The sequence below is a fragment of the Manduca sexta genome, chromosome 27 (genome assembly GCF_014839805.1).
Source record: "Manduca sexta isolate Smith_Timp_Sample1 chromosome 27, JHU_Msex_v1.0, whole genome shotgun sequence".
NCBI lineage: Eukaryota > Metazoa > Arthropoda > Insecta > Lepidoptera > Sphingidae > Manduca > Manduca sexta.
The window spans coordinates 15,097,223-15,115,412 of record NC_051141.1 but is presented as its reverse complement, the minus strand read 5'-3'; the positions used below and the strand labels follow the sequence as shown (position 1 = coordinate 15,115,412).

The 18,190-nt window shown below is 36.6% G+C and overlaps 1 protein-coding gene across 3 annotated transcripts in view; it reads right to left on the bottom strand.

The window, feature by feature from the left end:
* Window positions 1-4,168: 4,168 nt before the first annotated feature.
* LOC115445608 (PHD finger protein rhinoceros) overlaps window positions 4,169-18,190 on the bottom strand; it is a 65,705-nt gene continuing 51,683 nt past the window's right edge. For all 3 annotated transcript variants that reach the window (XM_030171936.2, XM_030171934.2, XM_030171937.2), the window contains exon 6: window positions 4,169-17,876. In XM_030171936.2, the coding sequence (XP_030027796.1) occupies window positions 10,693-17,876 (7,184 nt within the window). In that variant the 3' untranslated portion in view covers window positions 4,169-10,692. The remainder of the gene's footprint in view (window positions 17,877-18,190) is intronic.

The following is an 18,190-nucleotide window of genomic DNA, read 5'->3' as shown; positions in this document are numbered from 1 at the left end:
TTCCTCTTAAAAAGTTCTACAAAAATATATCATAAAACAAAGTCCCCCGCTGCATCGGTCTGCCCGAACGTGTTAAACTCAAAAACTACCCAACGTATTAGGATAAAATTTGGTATGGAGAAAGTTTGAGACCCTGGGAAGAACATAGGCTCCCGGGAAAATATATAGGGTGACTTTTATAACGGAAAACTTTAGCCCGAAAAACTTTATAACGCGGGCGGAGCCGCGGGCAAAAGCTAGTCTAATATATAATCTGAGAACACTTTGATGACAACAGTGAATTGATTTCAAATCAATCAATAAAAGACAAGAACAAAAACACAGACGCTCTTACAGGCCCGCTTCCTTGTTATTGTTCTGAGGGCCCGCTGCATATTTAAATGCCATATACTACACTGCTAATGCTGATATTTTTTAGCCAAGGGAATTAACTTTTCACATTTTTAATATAGATTAATTATAAAAATAAAATAGGATAAAAAATATTTGCTTATAATGTATGTGATATGTATGTAATAGGTATTTTGTTCATATTTTATGATTTTGACTTATGAAAACTTCCAATTTACTTATAAACGTTTACCTCCCTACCTTTTGGAATTCAGACTATGTATGATTTTTATAAAATTCTATTCTTTTTTATCGCTATTCACATAACCATGAGTAGGTACTTTTCTTGCGAACGTAATAGAATTTTACATCATTAATTTTTTTTTGTGTGTGTTGCATACAGATAGTACAATACACTATATCAACAAATTGAATGTTGTTTTAACTTTTTAATATGAATAATTAACGTCAATGCTAAATACCTACCGACAGGATAAATCAGAATGCACCACCACCATGGCAGAGCTTTCGTCATGCACGACACCAGCGCCACCTATTTAAAAACCAGACGTTTTTTTCCCACTTACCTTGATAAAAAGTACAGCCACTCAGTTCAGCAGTTACTAAGTCAACTTCTAAAAAATATCCCATTTTTCGCAAACATTCGCATTTATAAATACTTATGAGATGTAAATTATTCACTGAAACATAGTGGACGTTAAATAGCCAGATGGTATGTATTGCGGCGTGACGGCCATGCTAAAATCTCGAGGTCGAGCCCGGAATCGGGTAGATAATTGAAGCTGTGGCAAAAAGTTATCCACGAAAACATAGTGACCATCAAATAGCCAGGCGACGGTATTGTATTGCGGTATCATTACCATGATGAGGTGTCGGGGACGGGTATCGGATCGGATGAAAATGTGAAGCTAAGAGCAATACATATTAAAACATAATTTTTACCTCCTTACCTATGTCTTGTTATTTAAGACTTGTCTTGGCCCGTGGGAGATATGGATAGGGCATTCACAGCTGTAGTCAGTGTCTATTAGGTTTTAACAAACTGACAAATTTAAATTTATTTATTTATTTTAGGATCGCCTAATACATTAGTTATACCTACTACAAGTTACAATTATAATATTCTTAATTTAAATATTTCCATAATAGGCTATTTGACTAGTTTCTGGAAACCATCTCATATTATTTAGTGACCCTAAAAATAATATTAATGTTTATTTAAAACAAAATCATTACTAAATAAACTGTTAAAACGCTTGCTCCGGCAATATGGCGTCAATTCAGTGACATGACGTCACACGTCTGTAAACACTAAACATAATACTAATTTGGGTGACACAAGATATTTACAAACGTGTGAAGTCATCGCAAATTTCGCCAATAAAAACCATTTACGATCAAATAGTTCCAGATAAAAAATAATTTACATATTTTAATTTAAGTTTTATGGTGAAAATATTCAATATTTTTCATACACTAATATTATTGCAAATACTGTCAAATAGCCTATCACAGGCGACCACGACATGCACCAAAAATAGACATTGAGTTGTGCCTCGCAATAGCTACATTCATGACAGTAAATACAAAATTTCCCGTAAAGGGGATTCATCACTTGTCTTATGCCTGATTTAGACTGTTGGCGAACAACCTGGAAAATAATTCGTGCACGAATATATGACTATGAATTATGAATAGGTAACGAATACACCAGAATAAGCTGTTTACATACTCATGTTAGTGACTATTCGTCTGTACTCAGCAAGTATCTCAATCAGGAATTACAAGGTAACGCTGAACAACTTAACAAACGTTACTAAATTAGTAACATAAAAATACTGTTTCTTAGTGTTTTCGGCGTGAAAGACTTCGCAGTGCGTAGGCATAGAATAGAACGGGGCGCTGTGATTGGTTAATATTGAGATAAGTATTTTACTTCTGTTGGCTGTTAGATAAACAAAGTCAAAGAAAACTATGAATTTGCCGACTCTGTGCGTTTAGGCGCATTATGAGTCTTCGTAGTTTTCCATAAATACGGGTGTAAGAATCTTAAAAAAATCTTAGACATAATTATCCATCATCCATCATCCATTGGTTCAGAACACTACAATTCAAAGTGCATAATATATTTTACTGACCTATTTTGAAATTATTATTTTTAATTTTATCAATAAATCGTCAGTGAATCGAGAAATTTGACCAGAAACAACGTACTAGTTTACGCTCGCTGCCGCCCGAGGTGAATGTCCGTTTCTAATAGAAAAAAAGCCCGTATTAAATCCTTAATCCGGTCTGTTGATTTGAAAATTTTTATCCAAAATCAGCAGCATCTGCATTTGTTTCAACAAGTATTCAAATATCACAAATTTATGCAGTTATATTAGGACTAACTTTTCCATCGTCAGATAAGCTGTAAAGCTATTCATTAACAAAATTATGTGAGCATCATAATTGACAAATAACAAAGTTACCCTTACCGCCATAACATTGAATGTGTTGATCTCAGATCATAGCGTTAATGCAATTTACCCTATGAATAACTTTAATATTCTGATGATTAAAAAATTTGCCCTTAATATAATTCACTTTTTAAGTATATAAATTATAACGAAAACTGCAATCAAAATATTTATTTATTTTTACTGTTAGATAAAGCATATTGTAGTTGACAAATGAATTTATATAGGAAATGTAAAGTAGTTCAATTATTGCCCGCAAAAGGACAAGGTAGGGAGGGAAGTGTTCTGTTAAATATACACTGGTCTACAGTAAAATTGCCTGTTCTTGACAGTTTCGGGTTAGGACTAACTGTTTCTGCTTTTAATTCTCCTCGCTGAATCAAAATTTTAAAAAAATCATAAATAAATAGTTTTTTCGTTTACTTATTTTTTCAAATATTTAGTGAATATCTACGTAAATTTTGTTACTAAATACTTATTCATTGCGCCTAAACATTTCCGATTCTCGTTTACAATGTCAAAAGTGAAATTTTATTAAATCTTTAAAACTGTTTAACAAATCTTTCATACAAAATCTACAGTTTTCATCATGTCTCGTAATTGTTTTAATGATGGCGACAATTTTTGTTATATATGTGGTAACGTGGCTCTTAAAGCCAAAATTGCATAGAAACTGCTTATGAAGAAAACCTATTAATCGTGCTCATGACGGTTATTTTATTTAACTTCACCTACGATATAAGTGAAGCTTAACTTGAAGATTACTGCTGGAACTTGAGCACCTAGGTAGTGGTTATTCCTATATACAAAATACAAGCAAAAAACAAGAATATCTTAATATAGTATGTAACCAGTTTTACCAAAATGTACTAACCCGTAAATAACCAAATCCAAAAAGTGAAAAACTATCGAGTGCGACATAGACTTTTGTATAATTGCCAAAAGTCGATGTTGCATTCGATAGTTTGTCACTTTTCAAATGTTGTGGATTATGTCAATTTAACGGTTTGTGCACTTGCGTCATTGTAATTTTACACGTGGGAGATGTTATTAAAAAATAGTTGGTACATTTTAGCAAAACACGGTCCCAATCATTGTAAATATTTTAACATTCTAAATTTTATAAAAAAAAAATACATATAATAAGTAAAACACACATTTTATAAATTAGCATCTTTTTAAACTTTTGTATTAAGTCAGGGTGTATATACTAGGTATATTTTTTTAGATAAGGCTAATTTTTAAAAAAATATTTATTGGTACACAAAAACTTCAATTTTGTAGACCAGATATATAAGATAATATTACAGGACAGTAGGGATATAGGTGGTACCTGAATAAAATAATAAAATCATAAATTAAGATTAATTGATCTAAAAAATTTATTAATGAATGAAGAGACTATGTGCACATTGAAAACACTTGTTATATTACATACACGACCGCATGTACACTATTTACAAAACCCGCGTTACAATTATCCTCTGACGGCAGTGAGGGCCACATGCCACATTAGCATCATTCACTTAATTATTTTACAAACTGTACATAAATAATTTGTACAAGTCACACTTAACATACAATCTAAACATCTACTTTCAAAACGAATAGACATATTGTTCTTAATACTCAAAGGATAAGGATATAAAGACATTAATCTCTTAAATCTAATACTTATCTGATTATATCGGCTAATAATTTAAATATGTGTGTAATTTTATAACCTAATGACTGGTACGAGACGGTCAGCCAAGGCATTACATCTAACAGTGACATGATGCAAGCGCGGTGTTGGTGTGTCGCGTGTTACCGGACGCACGCACGTACGCACGCGCGCGCACCGGCTTAGCGAACGCACTCGCACCGACACTCGCCGCGCGCCGGAGTGGTCAACGCAAGCTTTCAACTACATCCTAACGCTAGGTAATGAAGTCGGCTTTAGTACAAGTCGAGTAAGCTCCAACAAATTCGAAAGGGCAACGAGTCGCGTACAGCGTCCCCGCACTAAACATACACTACGCCCGCACGCGCTCTTACCGCACACTTACGAGCCTAACACCTAACGTGTCAACAACGCACACACATATTAACTCCACTTAAGATAAAATGTAAATTACAAATCCATACATGTTTTCGTAATAACAAACATTCATTGAATTAAAATACTCAATATAAAATCATGCGCTTAAAGCACGAAATCTAAATAACACGACAATATAGAGTACCAAAAAATCAATACACTCATATGTATTTTCCAAAATATTAAGAAGTACATTCATACATTATATTTTTATATCATATAAAAAATATTTATCAACAAAATGAAATTCATGAAATATGTACAAGTTCAAAAAGTGATTATTTTTATTCCATTCAGTCGGAATCTCGAATACGAAGTTATTCCTAATATCTAATCGATCAATATATAAAATTAAATCAAATCACAGTAACAAGGTAATGGTCGACACAATAAAATTGTTGTAATGTGATGTCTTATGAGTAGCTGTTACGTGGTTTGTGCGCGCCAGTAGTGTCATATATCATATTCTTCCATTATCCACCTAAGGCTATACGACTAGGGATGACCGCGCGAGATTCGCGATTTCTGTACAGCAGCTCTTTCACATACCTGTCGTATTTAATGAGGCTGGATTGTGCGACACTTTATTAAGATATAGTAATGTTTAGGAATTGTTACATGAATCTTAATAATATGCAAATAGAGCTATAAGTTCGACAGTAAGTGAAGAATTTTATGATTAAAACAATATGAACCACGGTAGTGTTATTTATGCGTATGACATTGTCATGCAAAAACCGAAAGACACTGTTAGCAATTATTATTTAAATTGGAAAATTCTTTAATTGTAATTATAGTTATAATAATGATTATATAGAGTAGGTAAATGTTTCTTTACTTTGTATCGCTTCATTCAATTTCAATCTTTGTTTTAAGCAGTGTTTTGATCGTAAACCATTTAATATAAAGTAAAAGAAAATATTTTTATATAACACATTAATTCAATTGTTTTAAAATTTGCTAGTCGCCTGATGTCATTGTTTTATCCGCACACACGTGCGTCCTACTCTAATATGGTTATAACACGATAGACTATGGTCATCCCTAACCGACTTCATTTAAACATCACATATTGACCCTAACAGTCCACATAGTAAACTTAATGCGTGCTTTGAAACTATAATATATAAATATATACACATTAAAAAAAATATTCTTTTGAAAGTAATTAATCTCTTTGAGATCTTATTATATATATGAAAATATCGAGAAACGGTGCCAAATATAACTGAAACTATATATGAACAGAGGGGTCTCAGACTATATACTAACACGAATAGACACGTCTTTAAACTACCAATCAAAAATATACACATTTAATTACACAAATACGTTCCACTACGTATAGATTACAGGAATAAATTAATAATTCAATTCTACTTTATGTCCTTATTAGGTAATAAATTGTTCACACGTATGTAAATTCTTATTATAATCGGTAAGAGAGACCAGTCGATATAATATTTAAAAAGTATGAGAGGACCTCCGAGTCGAATACAATGGCTCGTAGGCCGAGACTGGCCCGTAGACATCGACGCTATCATATCAGAAGATTATCAGCAGTAATGTGGTTACTCCTAAAATACTATAAGGATCAACTAAACAAATAAAAATATTTCTGTATACACATGAATGTCGTAATTCTCTCATGTTCCGGTGACCCTTACGACTAGAATAGGTTCTTTTTACAAAAGATTATATTTATTTAATATACCAAAAAATACACACAAAGTACAATTATTAATATATTGTTTATATAATTTACTTTGTGGTGGTTTACGTGTGATCTATGTGGAAATTTGAAACGAGTAGAAAGAAATAGATTACCCTACGGCACCATTCACGATGTTTAAATAAATGCATACAAAAATGTATCCTCACAAATAATGTAACATCATTCAAAAATAAATATGTGTCAGTAATAAAACAAAGTACACATCTATAGTTTCCCACAGGGATTAAAAAAATATAAAAGTATAAAAAGTAGAGTAATGTAAATTTTAAAACATTTATCGAAACAAAGATTTACCTATTGGGATTTGAATGATCGAATTGAACGCGAAACAGAGATTAGTCTCAAATAGATTTTGGGCACACGGCAGGTGAAGATCGATACTATCCTATCAAATATTGTAATTGTATTTAATATTATATTTAACACATTCAATTAAGTATAATTTATTGATCTGTAATCTATTGATCGAAATATATTAAGAACTTTATTAGTTATGGTTCGGTTTGAGTGCGAAGTTTATAATCATCAATTGAACTGACTAATTACGTAATTTTCAATTAACACATTTCAATGTTCGTAACTGTGCTAATTTAACCGTGCTACTGTTATGTCACATTAAACTACTCCACTGAATACAAAATTGTTACATTTATTATTAAAAATATTTTTTCAAATTCTACTCCATTGAAGTAAACAGCTAGACAATCTAAGTTAATATTTTCACATTAAATTGTGGTGTACCTATTTTTATTACTAAGCTCATTTAAACAGCAACCAGACAGAAAGGCTACAGCGATGGCACGTCATTGTACAATCCACGTATTAATAATTATTAATACTCACATTATGTCAGTAGCATCGAGTCGCGCTGCATCGCTTTGGCGTTTCAGTGTGGTCACACCCTAACCGACACTACAATAAGATATTATTATTTCATCTACTTTTAAGACAATGTCCAAATTACGCATTACGGATATAACACCGACACATATATTATATTCACAGTAGTCGACCGACGTCATATACTAACAACACGAAAGTATTTATATGTACATAATGAATTAGCTCATTCCACATTAATGCAAAACGATACAAGGAAATTCATCTCAGCGCATTTTTTGAACAAAGCTTTGCTACGAATAATGCTAATATTTACATTACAAAACAAGAATATCTCAAAGATGTATCTTAACCTTAACGAACATGTACTTAATGCTATCGTACGTTATCGACTGCCACGAAATATTGACTACGCCATGAGTATTGCCAAATATTGCACAAACATATTGTGAAAACAATTTCATTTTTTAAAAACCAAATAAACATTCGAATGATCGTTTAGGCAAACGCAAAATTTTAAATTATATCCTTAACAATAATCAATATACATGTCACAATGATATGGTAATAATAATGAGGAGATACAAAAATAAATAGATATCAACATTAAAGCTAACAGAGCACACAGCATACAAGGTTTTATTATAAAATATATACATATGAGGCCTTAGCCATTGTTACTTTATTTTTACATTGAAACATTAATTTATCAGTAGTGCTCTATTATCTTGAAATCCATAAGACTTTATTTAGTTCATTAGCGGAAAGTCGACTACGGTGGCCAATGAGCCTTTTAATCAATTTATAATACGACACTTGGAAATGGAATCTGCATGCAAACTAATTATATCCTATTCTTACGGAGGAAACTCACCGCAGTGAGAGTCCCGATACTAAAATTATATTTTTAATATATTACATGATTTCGGCCATCAAGTTTTCGCGATGAAGACTTATCAATATAGTCGTTATGAATGATTATTGACGCTAAGAAAAATGCCCTCTATAGGTACACATTGGCCTCATGAAGCTTGCGTTATTTTTTTTTACAGGACACTAGGCTGAAGTGTTGATCGGACCCGTGCTTCATGTACAAACGGCCAGCGTTTGGAAAATTGCAATTTTTCATATTTATCTGCCGATGGCACTCCGGCCCAGTGTGAACTGTTTATTTTTATTTTCTCCAATAACATTAAACATCAATCACGTGTAAGAAATTATTTTACAACAGATACTTTTATGCGAACTCTAACATACATTCGTTTTATTTGTATAATTTACAATTTGTGTCTCAAAAACGAAAACAATTAATGCCCATTTTGATCGAGTAACATATTTTTTTTCATTCTTTGGTTATTACCCAACGATGAGGATAAAAAATTGGAATGAATATTTGGCTCCCAGTGGAATTGGCTGACCACTTTGAGTTTTGTTACATTCGTATTCAAATATTTCATAATTCCACCTAAAAATTGTATTAACATTTTTACATTTAAGATGATTACTTTTTTAATTTATTTTCGAGAATGTTTTATTTAAATAAATATTACGCTATGATTATTCTTATTCTTTAAAAAAACACTGCATACATATTTTTAATGATTTTATTAGGAGAAAAGTTTTATAAAAAAAAAGAAAAAAACAAAACGAGACATAATAATATATAATAGTGCTGCTTTTAAATTGATGTCAAGAGTATTTAATAAATCACATATTATATAACAAAAAAAAAAACAATAATAAATTCTATAATTTGCTAATCGCTCTATCACTAAAATGACTCGATGCAAAATTATAATAAGTCTATAAAAATAAAATTTCGGTAACAATGGAGACGCGATAAATATTGTTCATATAAAAAATATACATAGATATTAGTATTTTTATGTCAAAGTAAATAATACGACTAAATACAATAACTGGTAGTAATAACGATCATTATTTTTCGGAAATGTGGTAGGTTTAATAATGACAACTGATAAAAACTGACATTTTAGATTCGTAAATAATGAATCATATACCATACAGAGGGTACGGTTTCCGTAAAAAACAAGTTATTTTATCTGAAGAATTTTTATCAATAATTATAATCAGTTAGCTAATAACTTATTTTGTGAGAATGTCTTTCGAAATGGTGACGACTTATAATATAATTATATTTATAAATCATATTGACGTTACTGCCGGCAGTACGCAGAGACCAGAAAAGTTTACAACGCAAAGTCTTGAAACGCAAGCGTGGTAATGTGCTATTCTCCTTTTAGAAATTAGTGTCACGTGCGCTAAAGAGAGAATATTATATGTCACGTGCGCAATATTTAATTTATATCTGCAGTTGTATCTTTATCTACACGATGGTTCTCTCACATTTCAATTAACAAAGAGGAGAGTCAATTACACTGAGCCATACGCAATGTGAATATTTAACGGGGAAATCGTGAACAAAATAATCCTAATCACATGTCTAAGCAGGATGTCAAAACGTGTTGTGAAGGCGAAGCTCTCAGTATAAATACTTAATAGTTAACGGTTACTTTAACCGTTTATCGAATGAGATTCTTTACGAGCCACAAAAGAACAACATTAACATAATATTTATATGTAAATAAAAGGGTAAATTTCTCACTCTGTAAACATCGAAATCCATAACTATGAAATTGTGAAAAATGGATAAAGAAGTATCGAATTAGATTGGTGTACATCATACCAAGACTGCTTGATTACGCTTGTTGAAAAAATAGCTTTCTTGGCTGTAAAACGAAATCGTTGCCATTCAAAATAATGAAGCAGTCTTATATTATGATACGCTATAAAGGTCTTGTTTTGGTAATTTCTAAATTATTAAATCTATAATATTATGTATGAAGATTTCGATTCCATTATATTCTAAACTCCTTTAAACATTTTCACTCTTTCTCATACTTATAGATTTAAGCATTCACTTCAACTCCAAAATTTTCCCTGAACATGTGTGCATTGTTCTTCATATCAAATATTTACTGTGTATCACGCGATGCACAATGCTCTATATTCTTACAGTAACTTTAAGTTAATCATTGAGCTTTCCATTTATACAAATAAATAATATTATAATAAACTACACTAAAGACATAATTATTTTAAAATATACAGACACTAAGTTACGGCAACTGTACAACAATAATAAGTTTACGCAGGCGGCTGGGTCCTGCGACATTGTCCACCTATTTTTTGTTGCGCGGTCTGTATCACCTCACTTCACAGTGTTTATTCAGGGCCATGGGCAGAGGGGACGCGGGGGACGCGGGGGGCGCAGTCGCAGCGGTTGTGGCGGCGGAGGTGCTCGCGCTCGCCTCCTCGACCGCGCTGTTGTCGCCACTGTCCTTCATCACGTAGCCGGAGCCCTGGGCAGTGCGCGCTAGTTTTAACCGGATCGGCGTCACCTTCGCTGTACGGATCTTGCGTATTGCAGAGCTCGCCTCGGCGTAGGACGGTGTGTCTATGGCGAGCGGGTCTGGCGCCGTTGGGTCGTACTCGAACGGGTCCACGGGAGGCTCTGGAACAGCGGCGGCCGCCATAGCTGCGCCGCTCGGTCCCGGACCTGAAGACTGATTCTCGGGACTCTTCTCTGTTTCATCATCTTTTGGCAGTTTTATTTTTATAATCAATTTGTTAGCTTCCATTTTCTTAATGATCTCCAGTTTTTCCAACTTCTTATCTTTTTTCTTTTTGCGTTTCTCGGTCTTGCTTAGTTTACATTTCTTTTCCTTTTCATTCTCCTCAAAATCGGCCATAACCTTCCGTCGAAATTTCATGCTTTCGCGACGGATGTCCTCCAAACTTGGCTTATGAATTAATCGTTTCTTTGGCGGGCGGAACTGAGCACTGGAAGGCTCTTCGTTGACTTGATGCACTGCATTAGTTGGGCCGATCTTTATTTTCAATTTTGGTGCCACTGGCGAAGTGGCAGTTTTATTTGGTTTTGTAGAAGCGCGGCCGCGTCTTTTATGAGTCTGATTCGACGTACCGGCAATGGTAGACAATTTGACATCATCTGAAGGATCCACATCATCATTCATGCTCACTTCCAAATGCCTCAGCTCTCTGGATAGGCCACTTGTGACCTTTCGTTTTTTCTTTTCAACTGGAGCCTCAGTAATTTTATAATCCTCCCTGGTGGGGATACTGGTCATAGAGGCTACCGCTTTTGGAATCGTTATCACCGCCCGCGTAAGAGGAGATGGAGCCGCCGGCGGTGGAGCTACCATAGCGGACGAGGCCGCAGGATCATCCATGTTCATGTCCTGGGTCCAATACTGACGAAGCAATTCCTTCTTTCTCATACGCCGTAAATTAGTAGACCCACTCATCATGCTGGATCCAGATGCGCCCGCCGTATTAAATACGCTCGGATTCGTCTCTAGAACTGGAGCCGGGGGCGGTGGCGCCACTGGCTGCGATGAGCTCGTAGCATAATTAGCATCCAAAAATGGACCTTTAATTTTCACTTTCAGTTGATTTCTTGAATCCGATAAGGATACCTTGGGTTGCGGAATCACTTCCAGGGGCTGAGTGACGGGCTCGGGCACCGCCACCGCCGAGGGTGACCCCTCCTTCGGGTTGCTCGACATTAGTGCACTATGTAGTTGGTTCTCGACTTCTTCATCTATATCAGGTAAATGTTGGTCAGCTGTTCCGCTAGCAAAGGCTAGTAAATGGCTGTGGTAACCGTCTCCTACAACTGGCACGGGATTTTCAAAGGGTTGATATGTACGCATATCAACGGGGCCAGGCAGCACTGGATGGACTTGAGAAAATCCTGATCCGCGTTCTGGCGAACTATTATCGGGAGAAGCTACCCGTTCGTTTTCTGGGGAGAATGTTTTGACATCTTTTATGTCCTCCGTGGGAGGTTTCTTAAGGCTGTGCTGCGGGCTTATTACATCAGGAGATCGAGATCGGTCTTTATATGAATGATCAGATTTTCGGTCCTCGGACTTGCACACATCTATAGATTTACATCTCTCCCTAAGAGCTTTAAGATCTACACCATCATTTGCAATTTCCTCGTCAAAATCGTAAACTGTACCAACTAGCTTACTTTGAATTGAATTACTGGTGTAATCAAGCGACTGGAAACTATGCGAGACGTGCCCACGACTCTTAGAACGACCTCGACCACGTTGACTTCTGTTGCTCCTAGTGCTAGAACGTTTGGTACCTTTCGATGGATCACTCTGCTTTGGTGATATACCTGGACTTTTACCAGGGGATTTAGTCGGAAATCTAGTCATAGGTTTATTGGATTTCGACGGGGACTTAGGTTCAAGAATCTGTAAATTCATCATTGCTTCATTACTATCATTGGACATTTTAGTCCTATTTGTGGCCTCATAAGAATCTACACTAACACTGGGACTTGAAACAACATGAATAGAAAATTTGTCACTTCCTGTTACATCAATTTCATCTCTAGGAGATTCCAGCCCTTTAGGTGTTGGTGAAGCTATCATTGCTGTAGTTATCGCAATATTTTGCGACGAAGATGTAAAGGCCGCACACATTGGAAATGATGCTTTCGGTAATAGTGATGTGTTTGCATAGGATAGACCAGTGGCGTATATTCCACCAGGTGAGGGCAAAGACAGTTGCGAAGATGGGCCAGTTGTAAATAAAGGTAATGTCATTGTAGTCAAGAAAGGCGAAGCGTCGGGGGGATAGGTTGAATACTGATTAAGAGGCATTGATGGTTCCACGGGGCATGAGTAAGCCGGTACTGGCGGATAAGAATCAATTTCCGGCATTATAGTGATTTGTCTAGCAGTACATACACCTAAACGAGATTTCAAATCCGTTTTATGAGACATTATGGAAGCTTCAGAATTTGTGCTTGATGCAGAAGATCTCCTAGTGGTTATCTTACTCTCCCTCCACTTTTCCTGACTTATGTATGGTGATGAAATAGTTGCGCAATCAGAATGTAGCAAAGAGTTATTATTGTCGTAATTTTGATTGTCTTGTGTAATGTCGTGGTCATTACTTAGCATGGAATGATCAACGACAGACAGCGGTTGTGAATCGTCACTTTGTTTAGAGAGCGATATCGTATCTGCATTTTCTGAAATAGATTGCACATCTGACTGAACCGTGGCCGGTTCTTTAATAACTTCATTGTAGGAATTTGTATGTTCATATTTCCTGTCGTTAGATTGACTCATTGACAGGTCAATGTGAGAAGTCACAGTTTCAGTTGCCCATTTCTCGCTACTTGTCATAGCAATAGGTTGAAATTCTTTATTTTCTACACTATTACGCCTAGTGGACAATTCTAGCGGCATAATGGGTTCGGGCAAATGTTTATCGACAACAGGCGAAGGTTTAGACGCTATCCTTTTATCTTGTAAATCAAGTGCGACATCCTTTTCCGGTGCAGCAGTTTCAGATTCGTGATCACTCTTGATTGGCTTAGTATCAATTTCGATTTCTATCATTTCTTTATCTTCCTTTTCAGTAACAGGAATGGGATTTTCTTGAGTTGAATTTTCTGCGTTCACCTTTTTGGAACTGAGCTGCATCCTCAATCTGTCTACCAAATTAAGGGTTTCTTGAACGCCTTGTTCTTTTGAGTCCTCTTTAAAGAAAAACTCTGGATATGACGCGAAAGGTTTCATAATATCGTCATGATTAAATCCATCATCAATCGCAACCATTTCGTATTCAAATAATTCATTCTCTTTAGGTTGAGGTGAAAACATTGCCCGATTAGGATACGGATTAACAGCGGAAGGTATCTTAGCACTCTTAGAAATTTCCACTCCCTGGACGTGACTGGCATCTTGTGTTATGAATTTCTTTTCAGGGTCTAGTATAGAACGCTTTCTTATGTTCCGTATCATAGGATTTTCAACATCCATATGTTCCATTGAATTTGTCCGAGCGTCCATTGGAGTTTTAGGTGATTTGATCATGGTGTTCTCATTGAGATTAGCTTGTATTTTTGCAATCATTTTTACACTGCTCTTATCTGTTGAATCGGAATCTAATGACTTATCTTCAGTCATGTATTTTTCATTTCCACCCGGTTTTTCCACAGGCGTTGGATGTGCTGTAGGACTGGGAGCTTTTGGCAACCAATGTTTATCATCATTGTCGTGGAAATCATCTGCGATTCTAATAGGACTTTTTATTTCTATGACATCTTGAGATTTTTCTAAAGAAAGCGATTTTTTGTTTGGTGATAAACTTTTGCATTCAACAATTGGAGCTTTAGAGTTCTCTTCCTCGCTATGTCTACCCTCCTTTACGATCGGAAGTATTTCTGGTAAAGGAGATTTTTGTTCTTTTGGTGGTTCTTTCACGCTCATACGCCGGTTCATTAATGTCTTTTGTTTCGTTTCTGAAGTCTTCTTAGGACTCGGTTTGATCGGTGCAATTGCGGTCTCCAAAACCATATCTTTATCATCAGTGTCCACACTAGTTTTAGTAATGGCAGAAACTTTCGGCTTTATTTCATTATTAATGGTAGGAACAACCTTTGCCTCTTCTTTAATATCTTCCATGCTTATCGCCTCGTCCGTTTTCCGCTCCGAAGGTGGAAGCTCACAGGACTGGACGTTCTCTTTGGAACTTTTATTGGCTCCAGAGGCGACACTGGTGTCGTCTTTAGATGTTTTTCCAAGTCTGGCATCAGGCTTATCAGACAAATTTCCGCTTGCAGTAGTGCTTCTGGTCCGAGCACGTGTGGCAGCACGCGTGTCGTTGGGTCGGGTCGGTTCCTCTCCTTCAGAAGCCGGTGATGGTACCCTACACTCGGACCTCCGTTCGGAAGTTTTAAGCTTCTTGTCCGGGGCCTTGCGCGGGGATGCATCGGTCGAGACGCTCTTGCCCTTCCTGCGTCTCCGCGGCCTTTTCGGAGTGGGACTTTCCGAGCCCGACCTTTCGGATTCCTTAGAGCTGTCAGAATCGCTGGAGCCACTGGTCGAGGAGAGCGGTCTTGACACCTTGTCGAGAAAGGGCAAGTCCACTGTTGGCCTAGTGCCCGGCGGAGAGAACATAGACGGCTGCCTTATTGCTGGCTTTATCTCTCTCGCTTTAGCGGTTGGTTTCATCTCCGGTTTTTCCTGTTCCTCTTCCGAACTTGAAGATGATGAATAACTGCTGCTACTGGAATTTGAAGAAGAACTTGAGCTTTCTTTTTGTGCAGCCTTGCCACCCTTTACATCGTCCTTTTTGGGAGATACTTTCGAAGTTTCTGGCTTTTCAGAATCTTTCTTCTTATCATTTTCGGTTTCAACGACAGGTGCTTTGCTACCCAGACCACTCTTAATATGAGCAGCAGCTTTCTTTGCTGCTTGTCTTTGTGGTACATAAGCAATAGGTTCTTTCTCCAATTCCTTTGACTTTCTTTTATTTAATCGTGTTGGTACTTCTTTTATTTCTTTATCTTTACCTTTCAGTTTAGGTTTTGGTTTAGATTCTTCTGCAGTAGCTGGCTTATCTGTCCCAGCTTCATCTTTTTTCACGACAGCAGTGGAACGCATATTCTCCGATGCTTTCTTAGCTGCCTGTCTTTGAGGAACTATCAAATCAGTTGGATTATCTTTTTGTTTTGTAAATTTAATATTTTCTTTATTTTTAGCCTCATCATCTGATTCGTTTTTGACGGGTAACTTCTTGTCCTTATTAGAAGGCTTCCTACCTCTCTTTTTAGGAGCAGGTTTCTCTTCTTCTGGTGTAGTAACTTTTTTCTCAGGTTGAGTAGAAATAAACTCTTTCATAGCCGCTTTAGTTCTCGGTAGCGGCTGCTGAGAGTCATTACTGGTTGGCGATTTATCTGTTTTATTCTTATCTGGTCGCGTTTTATCTGCCTTGCCTTTTTCTGTTTTAACTTCAGGTTTTATGTTGGCTGGCTCATCGCTGCTATCGGAGTAAATATCGACTGGGAACTTATTGTTCCTGGTTGTTCTAATTGGCATCAATTCATCACTGTCTGTGCCCGACTGGCCTAATTTTCCCGCTGTCATTTCCTTCTCCATTTGTTGCAGAGTTTTACTTCGAGATCTATCTTTTTTCATTCTAGAATTCAGTAATTCATCGTCGCTACTACTTTCCACGACCGCTTTAGATTGCGGAACTTTTTTCTTCTTTCGTTCAGTCTTTTTGGGAGATCTTTTACACTTTGCTTTAGGTGACACCTTCTTCTTTGGTGACGGAGTTGGCTTCTTAACTTCCTCTTCCGTACTGGATCCAATGGCCCTTCCGCGATATCGACTGGTCCTACTCATTTCTGGAGCACTCTCCTCGCTAGATAAACCGCTATACATACTACCGCTACGTCGTGAGCCATTTACATAATGTTTCTTATACGGATTTGAAGACTTAGAACGTCGCACTAAGCCATTGCGATCCTTTTTCTTTTCATCACCCGACTCTAAAGGAGCAATACGCGCCAACAAGTCCTCGAAGTCATTCTTATGATCCAAAGCATTAGGATGGGAATACAACCTATCATAAATGGAGGGGCCATGATTGGCTTCAATTATAGCATTAAGTTCCAATTCGGGAATACTGGCACCCGCAGACAAGACCGCAACTTGTTTATGAAAGGTTTGTTCTCGCATACGAAAGAAAGAACGAGAAAGTTTCTCCCTCCTACTGACCATGTAACACAAATTCCTAACCCTTTCCAGGTCCTGCCTAAGCTGTACAAACATTTTCATTTTGTCAAGATCAGCTTGTTCTTGACGATGAGTCAGAAGCTCATTGTCATCGAACTTAGGCGGCAATAACGGCCGATTGTGGCCAGCACGCCTCTTTAGTTTCCAATAGTTATAGATATATTGTATAGCGTCTTGGTCGACGTCTAAAAGATGTGTGCTAATGTCCTTAACGCCGACGTGTCGATCAAATTCTCTCTCGATCTCCTGCAAGCGAGCAGCACGAGCTTGCGTTTTTTCCTCAGATGTCATATCCTTACGTCTCTTTCTTTTGACTTCTTCCTCCTCAGAGCCCGATCCGGGACACTTTTCCTTCTTTGAATTAACACTGTGTTTTTGACAATATGAGCGCAGCTTGACCCCGTCGTCAGCGTTTTCATCCTCAATAATAGCGCGCATTTCTAGTCCATGTTTAAATGCACAAGTAACATGGTAAGCAGTCTTGCAAGTTTTGACTGAGCACTGTATACAGGCTCCTTTGCGTTCGCGACATAGGACACATACAAGCGACCAACGCGAGGCTGGAATGGAGGATATCTTTGTAATCGGCTCCATTTTTTCTGCACAACCAATAGAGACTTCAGGAATCCATAGGACGCAGCTTACATGCGCCCACTTTTGTCCAGTCGGAGTGCATTTCATGGCACCGCCGAGATTGGGGCATAGGACGCACGTCGGCCTGACACCATCATCGCACGGTTTACACAGCCATTGACCTGAAATCACACAACAATATTACCCGTTAGTACATCACTGCACCCGATAAATGCCAAGTCCACTGACAGCTACAATCTTTCATATGAATGTTCACGCCAATGGAAATTACTGTATAAAACAATATCAATAAGAGCTTTCACAAATGACAAAATTACTTGCACAGTAATTGACAAGTTAAAATGTTTTACTGAAATATATAATATTCTCGTTTTAAAATCTTCAAAATCATGTAATGAAAGCTAAAGTTGATGTCACTTTAAGAAATAAAATAAAAAAAGATTTATTATACTGTTAAATAGTCTAGCCGCAATCA